This window comes from Lycorma delicatula, chromosome 1, assembly GCF_047948215.1.
Source record: "Lycorma delicatula isolate Av1 chromosome 1, ASM4794821v1, whole genome shotgun sequence".
In the NCBI taxonomy this organism is placed as follows: Eukaryota; Metazoa; Arthropoda; class Insecta; order Hemiptera; family Fulgoridae; genus Lycorma; species Lycorma delicatula.
In genome coordinates this window covers 153632548-153649702 of record NC_134455.1, presented here as the reverse complement: position 1 = coordinate 153649702, position 17155 = coordinate 153632548, and the positions used below count along the sequence as shown (strand labels likewise).

The window sequence follows — 17155 nt, the reverse complement described above, 5'->3', positions numbered from 1 at the left end:
TCCGGTGCTGTTTGACGTAATTCTGAAGTAAAGTCTGTTTTTTCGCGAATAGCGGTTATTTCCTTCCTAAATAATACTGCTGTATTTTTTATCGTTCAAAGTTATTTTAACTTGCAAAAGAAGAATAGAATGCACAGTTAAAGTTTTGTTCCTAGCCTTTTAAATTTTTATCAAAAATGTCCGTCGCGGTTGATATGGAAATTACTGTCGTTCAGAAATTAATGTCATAGATAAAATTTAAATATTTGCAATTATATTTGTTAAATCAACTTTTTTTTTTTAATAGTTTTTATACGATAAAAGTTATTTCAAATTGAATAGAAAACGTCATAATCTAATTTAATTATACTGTTGCTGTTGGATTTACAGGAAAATTAGGCTAATAGGTCTTATTAATTAATTAATATGACCGTTTACTTCTTTACTTTTTTTTTAAAGAAGAAAATATTTTCTCGTAAAAGATATTTTGAGATACTTAAAGGAAATGTAAGTTAATACTATGAGAAAGTATTTGGCGTATTTAAAATTTAATCATAGTAAATATTTTAGTTTCTATTCTTTTAATTATAGGCCTAAGCGTCTATTTATTTTTTTTAAATTGATACGTTTGTATTAGATTACATTCAATAAGTTTTTGTAAGTTTTTAATAATTAAGTTCCAATATATTGGGAACGAAAAGAATCTTCAACGTTTTTTTTTTTTTGAACGTATGGAAAAACGATTTTTTTTTAATGACAGTTTTAAGTATTTTGATTTATTTTAATGGTACATTTGAAAGATATTCAAATGGCTGTTTTCCGGTAAGTTTTTCTGTTCTACATTATTTTTAATATCCCGTTCTATTATACAGTGATCCGGTATTTTCCGCTGCTTTCTCTAACTTGTTAAAAAGATCTCTTCTGTACATTTCGAAGTGAAAAACCAGTTTTGGCTGAGTAATATCTCCAAAATACTGTTTCTTGCTATAATTCTTTAACTCTCTATTTGTTATTATCTGAAAATTCCTTAAAAATACGAAAATGTTTCAGGCATTTTGACATATTCTGGCTGCTTTAATCAGTATTAATTGACTTCTCTGTATATGTTTTCGGTTTCCGTACAGTTTTTCATCCTATTTTCATCTAAAATCTTATATAGTTTCTTCGTCAATATTTCTCAACTTATCTTTTCCTTTTTATTGTTTTTATGAAAACCAAGAAAACAAAAAAAGGACTGGGGCCTTAAAGAGGAGGTCGAAGTTTTGAAAAATACACCCTCGCTTGATATTGTTCTTTTCAAAGATCCTGCCTGTTGACTTTAACAGAAATCATTTCGTTGAAGTATGTCAGAAGGAAATGTTGTCTTCATGTTGTCTTTTGTTAGACAAACAAACATACATACATATATACAAAAGCCAAATTGGCGTAACATATCGTAGTGTCATATCTCTTTCAGAACTATTATTGTGGTTAATTGTAAGGAATATTTTTGTAAGCGAATCGATTGTTTCTGTTACAGGGGATAGGTTGGTGGAAGTCGATGGCCAAAGTGTAAGGTGTCCAGAAACAGCAAGAGAGCTCTTGCGCACCAGTTCGGAGGTGGTGCGTTTGCAATTATTACGCCATGGTCTCAATGGACATCGGTTAGAAGAGGAGGAGAAAGAGGCAATGGGATCAAATTTGAGCCGACATTCCGGAAAAGGCCTAACCGGTCGACGTAGTCAGTCTAGCGGTAATCTTTGCAACGGTAAAGTTTTAACTCCCGGCGTAGGTAGATTTTTCTCCCCGTGCGGTCGCGGAGGCAATGACAGCGTAGGACCGCGCGACCGTTATAAATTTTGCGGTTCGTTACCGAATCATTTGGACGCTAAAGATCCCGTGCCAGAAGACGATTGTTCGTATCGTAACAACAATAACGAGCCTCTGAAGAACAAAAAGAGTGATTTGGAATTACGACTTCATCCGCTCGCTAAAGGCGATCAAGATCAAGGTTATGCATCTGAACGTTCTCCTGAAGATTTACCCCCACCACCACCACCGCCGCCGTCGCAGTTGTTACCAGAATCGTGTCCACTAGTCACTCCTGGTGAGTAGAAATTATTTATATTCAAAATTTTTTCCAGATTTTATTTCGTATTTTTTTTTAAATAAATTAATTTATAAAAAATTGGATGGGGTTTCGCTGGTTGGTTCTCGTTCCTGCCCTGGAAAGGCTGTGTAAAACAGATAGTCAAACGTCAGCAGTTAGCTCTCTCTGAACGTGCCATACATATATGCCTTTGCAATTGAGTACCATTAACACTCTCCTTCACTCACATGAACTTAATTTATTCTCGTTTCACCGATATGTCACAATTGTTAATTGATAGTCCTTAAATGAAATTTATTGTTAGGATATTGTAATTCATTTTGTTTTGTGCCTTAATGACGAATCGATCAAAAGTGGATTGGCGACACCTCATTCTTGTTTTACTAAAAATATGGACAATGTGTGATGAATGTGAATGCAAAGTTTCATAATTTAAACAAAATTATAATTAATATTGCTGATTGTTGGACAATATTTATGTAGTATAATGTAATATAAATTAATAATGCAAGGAATAGAAAGAATTTGGTGAATATTAGTGGTATAATTTTAGTTCATATTAGTTAAATTATTTTAAACTATTAACTTTGTAGAAAGTAAGATGAACGGAAAAAGTAAGGATTGGTGAAGTAATGAATAGGATAAAGAAGAAAGAGCGCTTTTGCGGGAAGTACACAAAAGAAAAGAAAACTGGTTTTAGGATATGTGGTTAGAGGAAATGGAATCTTGACATTGCCCTGGAAGGGTTAATAGAACGGGAAAGGAAGCGAGGAAGAAGGATGAAGTTAATAGAAGAGGTGAAGATTAGAAACTACAAACGGATGAAGGAGAATGCTTGGGACAGAAATGGATTGAGATAGCGGTGGTTTAAGAGACCTACGGGCAGGTAGAACACCAGATGATTATGATTAGTAATTTAAGAATCAGTATCATATATCAATGAAAACATTCACTGAAATTCGAATATCTCATTAAATACATGCGTGTCTCAAAATTTTATCACATGTTATTGCCAAGAAGTTATCTTATTGTAATTAATGAGCGTAGAAGACGTTCTGTATGTACGAAAAATTCGAGGAGGCTAGCCTATTACATGCAATTGCCATTAAGTTAATTGAAATGGCATAGCACTTAAAAATCAATCGTCGTACAAACGTATTCGCTCATTAGACTTCCAAGTTAATGCACTTATGAAATTACGGGATCTGAATTAACCGAATTTCTGGTGTAGTTTTTTTTTGTGAACTATAATGTGGCTAAAGAATAAGTTTCAAAGTAACTGAATTTGATGCAAACTTATCTTGTAGGGTTCTGTATTTTCGTTAAATAAATATTTTCCTCGTCGATTAAGTAATATATTTTATATAATTATATCCACTATAACGTTTAATTAATTTGATTTTATACTAAAACAAATTAACTCTTTTTGAAGTAAATAACAAAATATTTTTTTAGTACTTGTGTATTATAACGGCGCCACCATCTTTGGGAGATTATAACCAGCGTGACTGGTGGCGAGTTAAATCACTACTTTATACTTCTTATCAGTAAGACGATAAATTAAAAATATTTGTTAAAGTTAACGGTGAACTTATACGTAAAATGTGCGCACTTAGAATTTGGGATCTCCCACGTTGTGAAGCGGAAGCTGTTGGATTTTTGCAGGAAAAGGGTATTCTTCCGAAGGGAAGAAAATATGCCAAACAACGTGAAATGACTTGGTATTTTAGTGGTGTAATTTGGCGATGCAACAAGAGAAGTTGCCGCAGTAAAATAAGTTTGCGCACAGATAATTGGATGAAAGGCAGCAAAATAAATTTTCTGAATACGGTTGGCGTGACGGTCGGACCCGTCACATGGTAGGTGTCTCCCCCTCGGGATCAAGTCTGTTCTATTTATGTCTGGGCGTATGAAACGGGTTCTTTCAAATGGTGTTCACGTGAGCTAGACATGAGCAGTCATACGTTACAGACTAGAACAACTACCTCCGTGAGGTATGCGTTTTACAATTAATAAATCAGCCTGGAAAAATAGGAGGTCCAGGTAGAATAGTTGAGATTAAACTCTATTCGCTCGACAAAAAAACCGATTGGATGAATGTTTTCTCAACAGTGAGTTTTCGGGGGAATTTGTCGGGAGACGGGCGAATGTTTTATAGTCGAGGTTCCCGACAGATCCTTCAATACTGTCTCGAATGAATCTTACAGCGTGTGGAATATGGTACAACTCTGTATTCTGACTCGTGGAGAGCGTATATAGGACAAATGAACTAGAGAAGCATGATTACTAGTACTTTACTGCCAAACACAACTATAATTTCGTTGATGCTGAAACAGGAGTACACACACAAAATGTGGAAAGATTATGGAGTTCTTTGAAATGGAGAAATAAAAAAAAGTAGAGGCACTGCCAATCACCATATAGAGTCGTATTTTGCTGAGTTTATATGGGGATTGAAAACATACATCCAATGATGTATTTCAAGAAATATTAACATGTATTGCCCAATTTTTTCCATCGGAAATTTGAATAACTAATCCAATTTCTAGTTTTGTGTTTCTACTTATATATATAACCTTCCAATCATAGTGGCGTCTTTATAATATATAAGTACCATTTTTTTATTGTACCTGATTTTTGCAAAAATTCAATTGCATTTCTTTTATTCTATCAGACTATTTATTTTTATTTTTCTAAATAATTTTATGTACACACTTACATTTCAGCAAGTTCATGTGAATTTTATAATAACGTATGTGTGAAACTCGTGTAAAATAAGTCATTGTACGTAAGTAACCTAGGTCACATAATAGTATTCATGCATGCTTACACGAGTTTTCCTGTTTTATTTATGATGACCTTGAAAAAAAAGAAGAGTTTTACTTTTCGTAGAATGATAATAATTTGTTTTTATACGGCTTACATCTTAAGGTTGGAAAACTTACACATATTTGTCGTTCTTCCTTATTTCATTTTATTTATTTATTATTTTTTTCAACAGTTCCGAATGTAGTTTGTATGTCGTATTGCAGTCTCTTATTCTGTGTTTATCTGTTCGAATGAGTTTACTCTTTACACTTATTTTAATACACAGTAATATTCTGTATTTGTTATTGAATGGAATTTCAAATATTTCATTATTTCGCGTAATCTGAACACCATATCATTTTATAATTAATATTAAGAGATGCATTTACAATGTATTTATTTTTTTACTTTCAATCATCTTTGCTTGCAGTATGCGTATGTTCTTTAAGGAAATGTACAGATCCACTTGTTTTGGAATTTAAACAATTGTCATTCCTTAAATACGTGGCATAAAATTCGAGTAATTTCTAAAATCTATAATTTAAATTATTATAATTATAATAGTAAAAACACCCAAAATCAATTTTATTCGTTGATTATATATATTCATAGAAGAGATTATCTTCCAATATAAAGCTCATTCACAAAGCTATGATTGCAGAAGATGTATCAAACAATCTCTTATTCTTACATTAGTCAAATGAATTAGCAGATTTTTTTTGTGCCTAATTCTTTTTGGTTCTAGTAATTTTCTGTAAACAGCCCTTTACCGGTTCTTTAGAATTTTCTTTTTTCGTTAACACATAATCTAAAAATAAATATGTCTAAAAATAAAATTTACATTCGAATATTTTTGTCTTAGTTTGTAGTTTTTATCTTCGTCGTCTCTTTCTGGAACAGTGTTATATTATCCTGAATTATTGTTGTTGTTATCCTTAATCCAGGAACATTTTTATCATTTTAATAAGATTCTGCTTTAATACCTTTCATTTTCAGTTGAATTTAATTCATGGATATTATGAAATGCATTAGAAATTCTTTAAAATTTATTACTCCAATTTATCAGCTAAATTGACTTGTTTTTATTTCTATTTCCTCCCAAAATATTCAACAATTATTTAATTTTTTTTTGCTAAAAACCATATTCCACGCATTTATTGTTTAAAACGAAGTCAGTATTGGATATTATAGAGTTCAACTGATATATAAAGTAATACTGAAATAAATAAAATCTTTAATTTACAAACATGACTTCGTTTGAAACTATAAACGACTCAATGTTGGCAAAAAAAGAAATTTCTAACTGGCCATAAAAAGCTATTTACTAGAGAATTACTAGCAGCCAAGAAATTTATGCACAAAAAATCTGCTTATTTATTTGACTGATTTAGGAATCAGAAAGAGATTTTTAATAAATCTTTATCCAAATATTTAGCTTTGTGAATAAGCTTTATAAATGGAAAAGAAGAAGCTACATAGGCACTTATGAAATGTGCTACACAAGAGTGGATCATAGAGATAAGTTCATATTTGTATGTATTTCTTTATCACTATATATATATATATATTTTAGAGTAGATAGATTCATAAGAAAGCTACCTGTTGTAATGGGTACCATGATTCGACTTCCGGAAAATTTCAACATATCTTTGCGTTTCACATCCCTGAGACCCCAAAACCATCGTTAATTCTAAAGTTTATATATACATTTATATATATATATATATATTTTTTTTTTCACTTTCTTGTGGATACGATAACTGCCGTAATTTTGCGCCAATCACTTTCAAATTGATAAATAAAATATAACGACCCAAAATCTCGGTGAAGATCGTTAATGGGCAAAATCGGCCCATGAGGAGGCTTTTTCGAAGAAACAAATTATTATTATAACTTTCTTATTAAGTAAAATATCGAATTCGTTTAAAGTTCCTACTATTCTTTGGATAAGGGTAACTTATCTAAATAAAGTTTTTTGATATCATCAACCACTGGCCCAGGGAGTGGGAAAAATGGGAATCCGAAGACAAAATACCTTACTTACCATACCATACCATACATGCCATACCTTCCTTAATAGACAAAGTTCGAATCGGTTTAAAGTGGTTGTTAGTCCTCTAAACGTTACCTAAAACTTTTATGTGAAACAAATTTTGATATAACACTTACGGCAAGGGATGACCAAAATGTTGTTGGAATTGCAAGAAGATCGGGCTTGTATGCTAAACACGTGAAACTTTTTTTACTTGCAACCATTGTCGCATTGAGTAAATTTGAAATTTTTCTTAACTTTAAGATGGAAATCTTTTTTATCCTCTATTGAAATCTACCTCTGCCTTCCGGCGTGCCGAAAGGTTTTTTTTAATATTATAAGAGGTGTAATTTTAATAATTTAATTTAATTATTAACTGAAAATACAGAACCCTCGGGTTTGTTCTGTATTTTATAAAATACGGCTCTCCTATCTTTTTTTTTTTAAATAATAAATTACGCTTCATTAATGTTGTAAAAATAATTTTATGTATAACGGAAATAATATGATTTTTATTAGTAACCGATGGTATAATAATTTGTTGTAATGCTACTGCTAGTTGAAATATTAATATAAAAGGGGCGGTGTAATGACAGGAAATTGATCACTGTCGATTACAGCAACTCCGAAGATAATAATGTGCTTTTATTCTGAACTCTTCTCTTAATGACGCTTCACGTTACTTCCGTTATAAAAATAACTACTTTACTTTTATATAGAGTACAAAAATTGCATAGAACTTGATTTATTGTGTATCTGTCACGTTAAAATTGTTTAAAGTACAGGTTTAAGTTGAATCCAGATTGAATATATATATATAAACAATTTTTAATAGAAAAAAAACAAAAATAAATGTAATACCAGATGAATTATTCTTAATACTTTATTTACTGAGAATCTGAAAACAAATACGAACCTTTCTTAGATGGTCGACCCTAACTAAAACTGCACAAGGTTGCACTTCATTTACATTCATACATATCATCCTCTGAAGTAATATCTTACGGTGGTTCCGGAGGCTAAACAGAAAAAAAGGGATATCATAGTTCATAGCATTACATTCAAAGCTGATAATATTAATTTGGACATATAGGCAGACCTACGGAATCGCAATAAGTTGGATATAACTGCAGAATAAAAAATAAAATAATATTTCTATATGAATTTATTAAATATAACTGTCAACTACCTTAATACAATCCCGTACCCGTAGAACTACCTTCTGCCATAGGCCAACAACCCTCGATTTCAGAGCTTGACTCAGTTTCATTTTCACCGGAATTAATTTCCAATTCGCCCTGAACTAGTACTTGATGTCTCATCAACGTCCATTCGTATATTTAAAATTATGCTTTCAGTGGCTATTTCTGTTAACACATCTGTTTTCTGTTAAGAATCTATTATCCTGAACTTTCGACACTGATTTTTTTCCCAGTCTTTTACAGTAATTGACGAAATTGCATAAATTTCTAAAAGTTATTTTTTTCTTAGATCTGAGTCGTAGTTAATTTTTATTTTTTTGGAGCCATTCTTGAATATATTTTTTTCAATAAATTGGATGACGGAGATTTATTTTTTTGTTTATTATGTTGCGTTAGCTCCGACTAAAATACAATTTGTCGGTAGTCCTGGGGATAACTTGCTTTTCAATATACTTCAAAAATTTTCATTGTTCACTCTTTATGATAATCTTCTGTTTTATTCTTAAAATCTTACATCAAAAAAGCACCATTTATGAATCCCGTGTCCCCACCCGCATGAGATATAATTAAAGGTCACTGACACTACTATTAACAAAAAACATCTGATTCATCGTTCCTTTGCCAGCATTTTCTTACCGTATAATTTGTGTGCTCCCCAGTTTAATCTTAATATACGACGATCTTTTTTGCTCAGAAGTTGCATTTTTTATCAGATACTTAAGAAAAAATGCACATTTTGCGATTATATCATCTTTTTCACACAAAATCAGTCTCTTGTTTTTACACTTCCTGAATTGAAAACCCACAGATTTTATAATTTTCCTTAGTGTTTCTCTGCTAACGGTAAAATTCAGTTCCTCGCGACAAAAATTGTGTAATTTTCGTATAGCAGGTATTTCCTTATAGGATTAGAAATATTTAAAAAAATTCTCTTCTAATAACACACCTGTCGAAATCATCTATTTCATATGTATTGTGAGGAGTATATTATCATTACTTAAACCAAAACAATTGATGTAAGAAATTTATAGTTTATTTACTTATATATACTTTTTTTAGTACGATATATTTTTATCGTGCTTATGCTTTAAAGTACATTGACTAAGAAAACAATTGCTCTTATTACAAAATAACAGGATAAAAGATAAAATTCATTATTTATGCAAAAATAACTATAATTAAGCAGAAGAAAAACTGATGTTTTATTATTAAACATAGACATTAAAATGACATGAATTAATTCATTAATATGAAATTAATATAAATGAAGTCTAATAAATAATATAATCTTATGAAACACTATCATAATATGCGTCTGCGTTCTTACACACAGACAATAATGTTTAAAACAATTTAATTTCACGGCAGAAGTCGCATTTACTTTACTAGTACCACTGGAACGTGACTGTACACAGCTGTAGTTCGTAAACTTTCCGAATACGCACCTCGCCTTGTCAACTAGTAATTTGTAACTTTTAATTTGTGTTAATATTAAAAAATATTACCAGCTGAATTGAAGTAATAACCTGCCCTCTTTACTTATTATATAAGTTTATAAACGTAGGAAAAATAATAATAGATTCGTATTTGTATTATTGCAGTACAAGTTAACCGACAGTTTTTGGAATATGAAGATAAAACGTGAGAAATCCTCACTATTAAATATTCTCACGTATAGTGTTATTTACTACACGTATACTGTTGATTACTACATACCAGACTGTATGCACTAAGCATTTAGAATTATAGTTGAGAAATCCTATCGTTAATGTAAACAGTAATTAAATAAAAGTAAACTTACACTATTTTATATTAAATGACATTAAAAAATGATTAAATAAAGGAAGAATAAACACATCTTAGTTTATTTAATTCTCAGTGTTACTTTACAGGAGCTACACTTATGCTAGACGGTCGGGAGGGAATTCCACATTTATAGAATTATACCAGACACGAGATAAATATGTAACTTCTGAAACGGGGTGTTTTTGTGTAGCCTCACACCCGGGTGCCTCACTAATCCATTCATTAACGCAAGCTCTAACGAAGAACGATCCAGTTATATTAAAAGTAAAATATAAATACAGTTTAATTTATTATTAAGATACTAATTAAAAATTATACGAATGGAAATAATCAGTGAAAGTTTGTTAGAAATTAATTATCTTTTTAACTTTACCTACTTCGATTAAACTACTAATTAAAATAATTTTTTTAAAAGATTTAACGAAAGTTCAGAATAATGTATTATTTGCATTGTCGTAAGTCTTAAATACAGTAATATTACATAATGTTTGAAATTAAACGGAGACGAGCAAATCTAAAACAATTTTTATTTGGAATTAATGATGTATCATATAAATTCAGTAAATAAGATATATTTTATTCTGTTTTCCTCAAGAAATTTATAGTTTACTATTAAATAAGTAATAAATAATCGCTATTAGAGAACCATAATACAACATACCGCGACAACATAAAAACATTTTGATATAAATTCTTAACAGATCGTGATGTTGAGGAACGTAGTTGATGTAGTAGAACGTTTTGTTAATTCATTATTATTGATGATCTGCTACCTAATGGATCATATAATAAAAATAATAGATAACTATGAAAAAGTATTTATTTTTTTAATCGTGAGATTGTTTTGGTTCAGTGAAATTAATTTTTAAAATAAGCTAATCATTATCAATATTAAATATAACTTTTGACATCTATTTGTAAGTTTAGCCTAGTTACTTTTTAGTCATATTAAGAGTTTTTATTTCCTGGCTGTTATTGAATTAAAAAAGGGGAAATTATTTGTCAGCCAATAAATGACCCCACTCTACCAGTTGTTTTCGTTGTTTTGAAATCCAGTAACTTAAATAATTCTGTAATTTAAGGTTCAGAATCTTGTATATATAATATCGGGTTACAAAAAGGATATCCGGGTTTTAATTTGTTATAATGTCTCTTGGATGAGGTGTATAGTATTGGTTTGAGGCTAGAATCAAGAGCAAATGAACAGTTTTATTTGCGCGCGTGGTCGTAGATTAATTACCTATTTTTCAGCTTGGCAACACATTTAGCCAAGATGGCGACTCCTAAACGGAAAGCTTTCTGTGTTTTACAATTTGCTGAATGTGAATCAGTTCTACGTGTGTTCCGTAGAAAATCTGATTGTGATCCAACTGTGGCAAATTTACGGTCGTTCTTTTTCGCTGAAGCAAACGTAGAAAGAGTTTCTTATATTGTAAATGCCCTGTACACGGTTTTTTACTTAATTGCAAGATGAGTCAAACAATTTTACTTTATAACAAGATAGTGCGCCTCTTCACTCGTATAGCTCTGTTAGAGATTAGTTGAATTTTTCCTTTTTGGGGTGATTTTTTTCCTTTTGGGGTTTTATAAAGGCTCTTAAGTAGGTGTCTTCGCTACTTATTGATCTACTTGATTTGAGGCACAGGATTGAAACCGCCATCGCTTCCATTACTACATACATGCTAGTTAAAGTATGAGATGAAGTCTCCTATCGGTTGGTTATGTACTACGAGACGGTAATTACTCACATTGAACACATGTAAGGAAAAACTGTAAGAGTTACTCTTTAATTTTATTTGTGATTCATTACTATAAATAAAAAATGAAGAGATATTAGATAGCTTTAAAACCCCGTTATTCTTTTTTGTACCCTCTGCAATTGACTATTTTTCTAATTCAGATTACAGTAAGTTTTGACGAATGAAAATAGTTTCAAACATTATTTTGGACGAGGATAATATGTTTTAATAAAATGTTTAAATAATTTAAGCATGTTTAAAATGTTTAATAATGTTTTAATAATTCATTTTTTGAGTAAAATGCCCAAACAATTGTCATTTAATGTATTCTTCTTAGGTTTTATGTTACCTTGAGGATTAGTACAGTTAAAAGAATTATATTTTGCTTTAATTCGCATTTTTTTTATTAGTATGAGAAAGCAAAGAACTTTTTGTTAATAATTTTATTATATTGCTAATAAAACAAATTTAAAAAAAAACAGATTTCCGTTACTTTTTATTGCTGTTGGGGTATTATTAAATTTATTTAAGCTTTTTTCTATTGTCTTTATTACACATAAAGGTTTTCCAAAAAAACTTTTCTTTCTACTTTCTTACTTATTGTACCTGAGATCAAAACTTTTATTGTAATAAAAACAGAATGTTTTTAACATGGTGAAAATGTTTATTTAAAAAATTAATTAAATCTCAGATTGGGGATTTACTTCTTTCGATGAAAATCATTTTCTGTTACTATTCATTCTATTCAAAACTTAAGCTCAAAACGTTTTGTTATAACTTATATATATATTTATATAAAATTGTAGGTGTAGCTTCAATTCTATTTGTAGCTTAATTTCTTTTGTTTCATTGAGATTATTGGATTTGTTTTAAAAACATGAACAAAATTAATTTTCAGTCTCGTTTCCAGTGTCCATCACCACCCGCTCCAATTTGGCTGTCGCTACCTAAGCCGTGTCATCGGCAAAACCGGTCAGAGCTTCCCCTTCAGAAAGCACGACAGACAATTCGTCGTATGCGATGTTTCACAACGTTGTGCCTAACCCTGACCCCTGTGGAACACCGCAACACATCCTGATCCGGGTAGACAGCGATTGAAATGTGTTTATGATTTTCACTACGGCCCACTTTACTGTAGTTACTTTAATGCTGATATAATTTCAGTTGAAAATTTTTTTACACGATATTGAAAAACATTTATAGTGATTAAGCAGCCATGCTGCTTAAACAATATTACACACATGTAAACAAACTAATCCATGTTACATGTATTACATACATGTAAGAAAAACTGAAACAGGATGGCCGCTTCAGTTTTTCAAACTTTTGTTTACATACGTACTAGCTAAGGAAGCGTTTCATTTCAAAAAATATCATGAAATTTGTTGTAATTATTTACATAGTCGAAAAATGGACCAATTATTTCTTTCATCTTTTAACCTTATAATAAAATTATATATGGGCAAAACGCGGTAAGAAACCAGGTTTTCATCTTGAGAAAACTCCTGGCCTACATTTTTTAAATGTTCTAGACTAATTTTTAAAAAAAATTTATATGCTGTAACATTTATCCCTATAAAATTATTAATTTTATTGGAGAAAATAACGACAAAATTTTTCCTTTAACATTTATTGGAAATTATGATTTTTAATTTTCCACCTATAAAACTTTAGTCAGAAAGCATAAAAAAAAAATGGCAGAAGACACTTTTTGAATAACAGTTTAGTGCAGTGCTTTTGAAATAGTGTATTTATATTTGCTTTTTATAATTAAGTTTCCTCATTTTTAAAGTTTTGGTAGAATCGGATTAGTAGTCTTTAAAACATAATAAACATACAAACAGGATTCTAGAATATGTTGCTAATCATCTATTTGCAATAGATTGCAAAATAATAACCTGTAAGAATAAAACAAATTCAGTATACGTAGCGTACTTATTAATTAAGAATTCTTATTAAAATAGTAGCTCCGTACTCGGGGACAGATAAGTTTATAGTGGAATGTTAACGATATTGATGATCGTTAGGTTAGAGCAATTTGACTAATCTTCAAATGAATTTACTATCACACAATCTATGTTTACCACTCGTACAGTTGTTCATACGCATATCAAATTATTAAAATAATTACTATTACGTACGCGTAACATTAAATTAAAACGAAAACAAATAAAAAAAAAATGGATTAAGATATAAAAGTAAAAAATAAAATAATAAATTAAATAACAAAAAAGTAAATAATTTTTTGATTTAGTTGTACGTCCCAAGTCGGTAATCATACTATTCAAAAAAGTGTTCTATTTTTCGATGTATTTAATTAATAAGTCCTTTAAATAAAATAACGTTTTAGAGACTTTGGAAATTTTTTAAATAAATAAAATAAAAAATTAGGTGGTAATATTTTATTTAAAAAAATGTTATAATATATATATATATATATATATATATACTAAAAATAATTGGGTTTTAATAAAATTTTAAAATTACCATTGCTAATTTTAAATTGGAAAACAAGAAAATCTAAAATTATATACTCTTGTGTGCTATGGACGCTTAAGTACTATTTATGTGCTCTGAAAAGCTAAAGATAAAATTAAACCTATCGAAAGAGACGATCATTTGTAAATTAATTTGTAAAAACAATTATAATTTAAAATAGTAGGGTAAGTTAAAAGAAAGATTAAAACTAAAATAATAGAGCATTTGGCTCGTTATAAATGTAGAAAACAAGATAAATATTGCCTGGAAACTGATAAAAAAATCATTTTATTAGAAAGTTTAGTTTTGAAAAGTATACGTAGTAAATTGGGATTAGACAGCTGGGAAGACTAATTTAGTGAATGTAGGTGCGAAAACGTTATTGTTGAACAACAACGAGGAACAAGCCTTTTAGAATTTAAAATTTAAAAAATCTGTTTAGTGAAAGTTTTAATCGTTAAGAACATTAACGTACCGTTAAATGTTTTTAATTGGAAAGGACATCTCTTCGATCGGTTCATGCTATATCTTTTTTCTTCAGACTGTTTATCTTCCTTAATATATAAGAGACGTGTATACATACGGTAGTAGTATGCAATCTGTAAAATCTGTTCTTTTGATTGGGATTACCTAAAATGACAACAGTTGTACTTTTATTATTTTTCTAAGCTCGGCTACACACATCCGTGTTCTTGTATGAATATTCGGTATTCATACATGAATACTGCACGTGTGGATAAAAAAAATTGGGGTTTGTTAATGATTGTTCGGTATTCGTTGCCGAACACGAATATTTTCCGTCTGGAATCGGTAAATTAACATACGTCAAAGTGGGACACTTTTTGTGTTAAGCCGAGTACAGATATTCGGCTAACACGCATGTGTGGAGCGTAGGTTAGAATAAGAGTAAAAAATACAACTATTGTCGTTTTAAGCAATCCCAATCAAAAGAATAGATTTAATTTACAGATTACAGTGCAAAAGGATGGATTGAAGTTACAGATTACACACCACCACCTAATGCACGTGTCTTGTATATTAAGGAAGCGCATATAAGGCTAAACAAAAACAACCATGTGTGCTGTTGAGGTAAAAACAACTTAGATATATTCAGTTTATAGCATTTCGAAAATATTGCTTATTTGTCAGTAATTTTTTGATTTGTCAGTTACTTTTTTTTCTTGTATTTGTTACGTTTTTTGTTTTTACTATTTCCTAAAACCCTGTTGATGATGGTTACTTAACAACCGAAATGACCATCTAATTTTTAATATTAAGTACAATTTTTAGCATCGTTGTTTATTTGCAGTTATAAATAAATTGCGTGAAGAATATTTTGTTTTGAGTTGTGACAGAAATTTACCGATTACTTTTTTAATTTGCTCGAGGTAGAAACTTATTTAATTGAATTATCTAGTTCTAGCCAATTCAAGTGAATCGCATGTGTGCATTTAATTCCAATTGAATTGGCTGAAGTATAAATTTACATCTTAACTGCAAAATTTTTTGATTTTTGTAATTCAGTCGTGTCTGCTGCTCATATTATTGTTGTTATTATCATCAGTTATATCATTGCAAACAAAAAATTTGCATAATGTTATTACATAGTAATTAAGTTGCTACGTAGACTACATCTCTACTTAAGAAAGTACTTAATTGATGATTATTATTGTTTAGTAAATGCGTATCGATCCGTAACTCTGACCGAAGTTAGTTGTACTAATCATTATCGATTAGTTGGGTTAAGGATGATTAGTTAAACAATGCTTACGATCAGTGATCAAAGTAACTATAATAAGCCGATTATCAGGAAGCTAATTGATAGTAATCAAACTCCGGAAAAATATATATTTCGTTAAATGATTTCATGTTTATTTACTGTAAATATAATGAACTCATTAAGGTATATGTGCTAAGGCGTAAATGTGACGAATATTTTTTGCTTTTTAGTAATCATTATTTTTTTTAATCTTATAAATAATTAAAAACAATATCAATTAGTTTAAATTAATACAGATTCAGAAAATATTTGATTTCTGTTGATTTACTTACGTTAACAAATCAGTTCATTAGTTATCTGCTTTTGTAATTATTGTTTATTCTCAAATTTACACAATATTCGTGTTAGTAAACTAGAATTAAGCGATTCGATGTTTTTCCACTGTCGAATCGTATAATCATCGTAGATTACATTAGTAAAATTAACATTTAAATCGGTGTTCGGAATAACTGATACAATTAATTAATTATCTTTATTGGTTTTACTTTTGATAATAAAATACAATTTGTATTTTATCTACGTACATGAATTATACGCTAAAACTCCGGTATCACTCGCATCATCAGGTGTTATATTTTATAAGAAGACTACGTATCATTTAGGCTACAGGCCTAAAACTTGTATAATAAGTCTGAAGTATATAATGTAACGAATAACTCTACAGTGATACCAATATCAGAAGTAAGGTATGCGCATAAAAATTTTGTTTTCATTTTTAACCGTGATTAAAATATGTAAAAGAAATATTTGAAAAGTCTAGATTTGATTTTTTGTTTAGAACTTAGTTTGACGAATATAAGGGTAGGCGGCTAAAGTAGTGGTTTTGTTCAGGTTATGATGTAGGAGATGCCAACTATTTTGGTCTTTCAGTCCAATTTTTAATTTAATTTCTGGAGTATTTTAATATTAATATAAAAGTGGGTGTGGCATAGGATCGTGGAAACGGCTTTTTTTACAGAACTCGCTTTCAAGAACCAGAAACAATTATTTCTTATTTAAATTGCTTATAAATTTTCGAAATTCACGTCGGGATATCTTGATATCTCTTTCACACCTACCAATTTTCCCGAGTAAAAAAAATGTAAAGATGTTAAAAATGTAATTTTTCCTTTCTCAACTGTTTTCGCCGTAAGTCAAAGCATTTTTTTAACTTCATTTCTTGAACCGATATTGATGTGTTAAAATTGTTCTATTAAACTATTTTTATATATAAACATTTTATTTTGAATATAAAATTTTCAT

General features: G+C 29.8%; 1 protein-coding gene across 3 annotated transcripts in view; it reads left to right on the top strand.

Annotated features, from left to right (window-relative positions):
- Positions 1–17155, top strand: part of LOC142324565 (tyrosine-protein phosphatase non-receptor type 13-like) — a 232591-nt gene that overhangs the window by 121523 nt on the left and 93913 nt on the right. For all 3 annotated transcript variants that reach the window (XM_075365421.1, XM_075365411.1, XM_075365424.1), the window contains exon 2: positions 1499–2065. In XM_075365421.1, coding sequence (XP_075221536.1) covers positions 1499–2065 — 567 coding nt within the window. The remainder of the gene's footprint in view (positions 1–1498; positions 2066–17155) is intronic.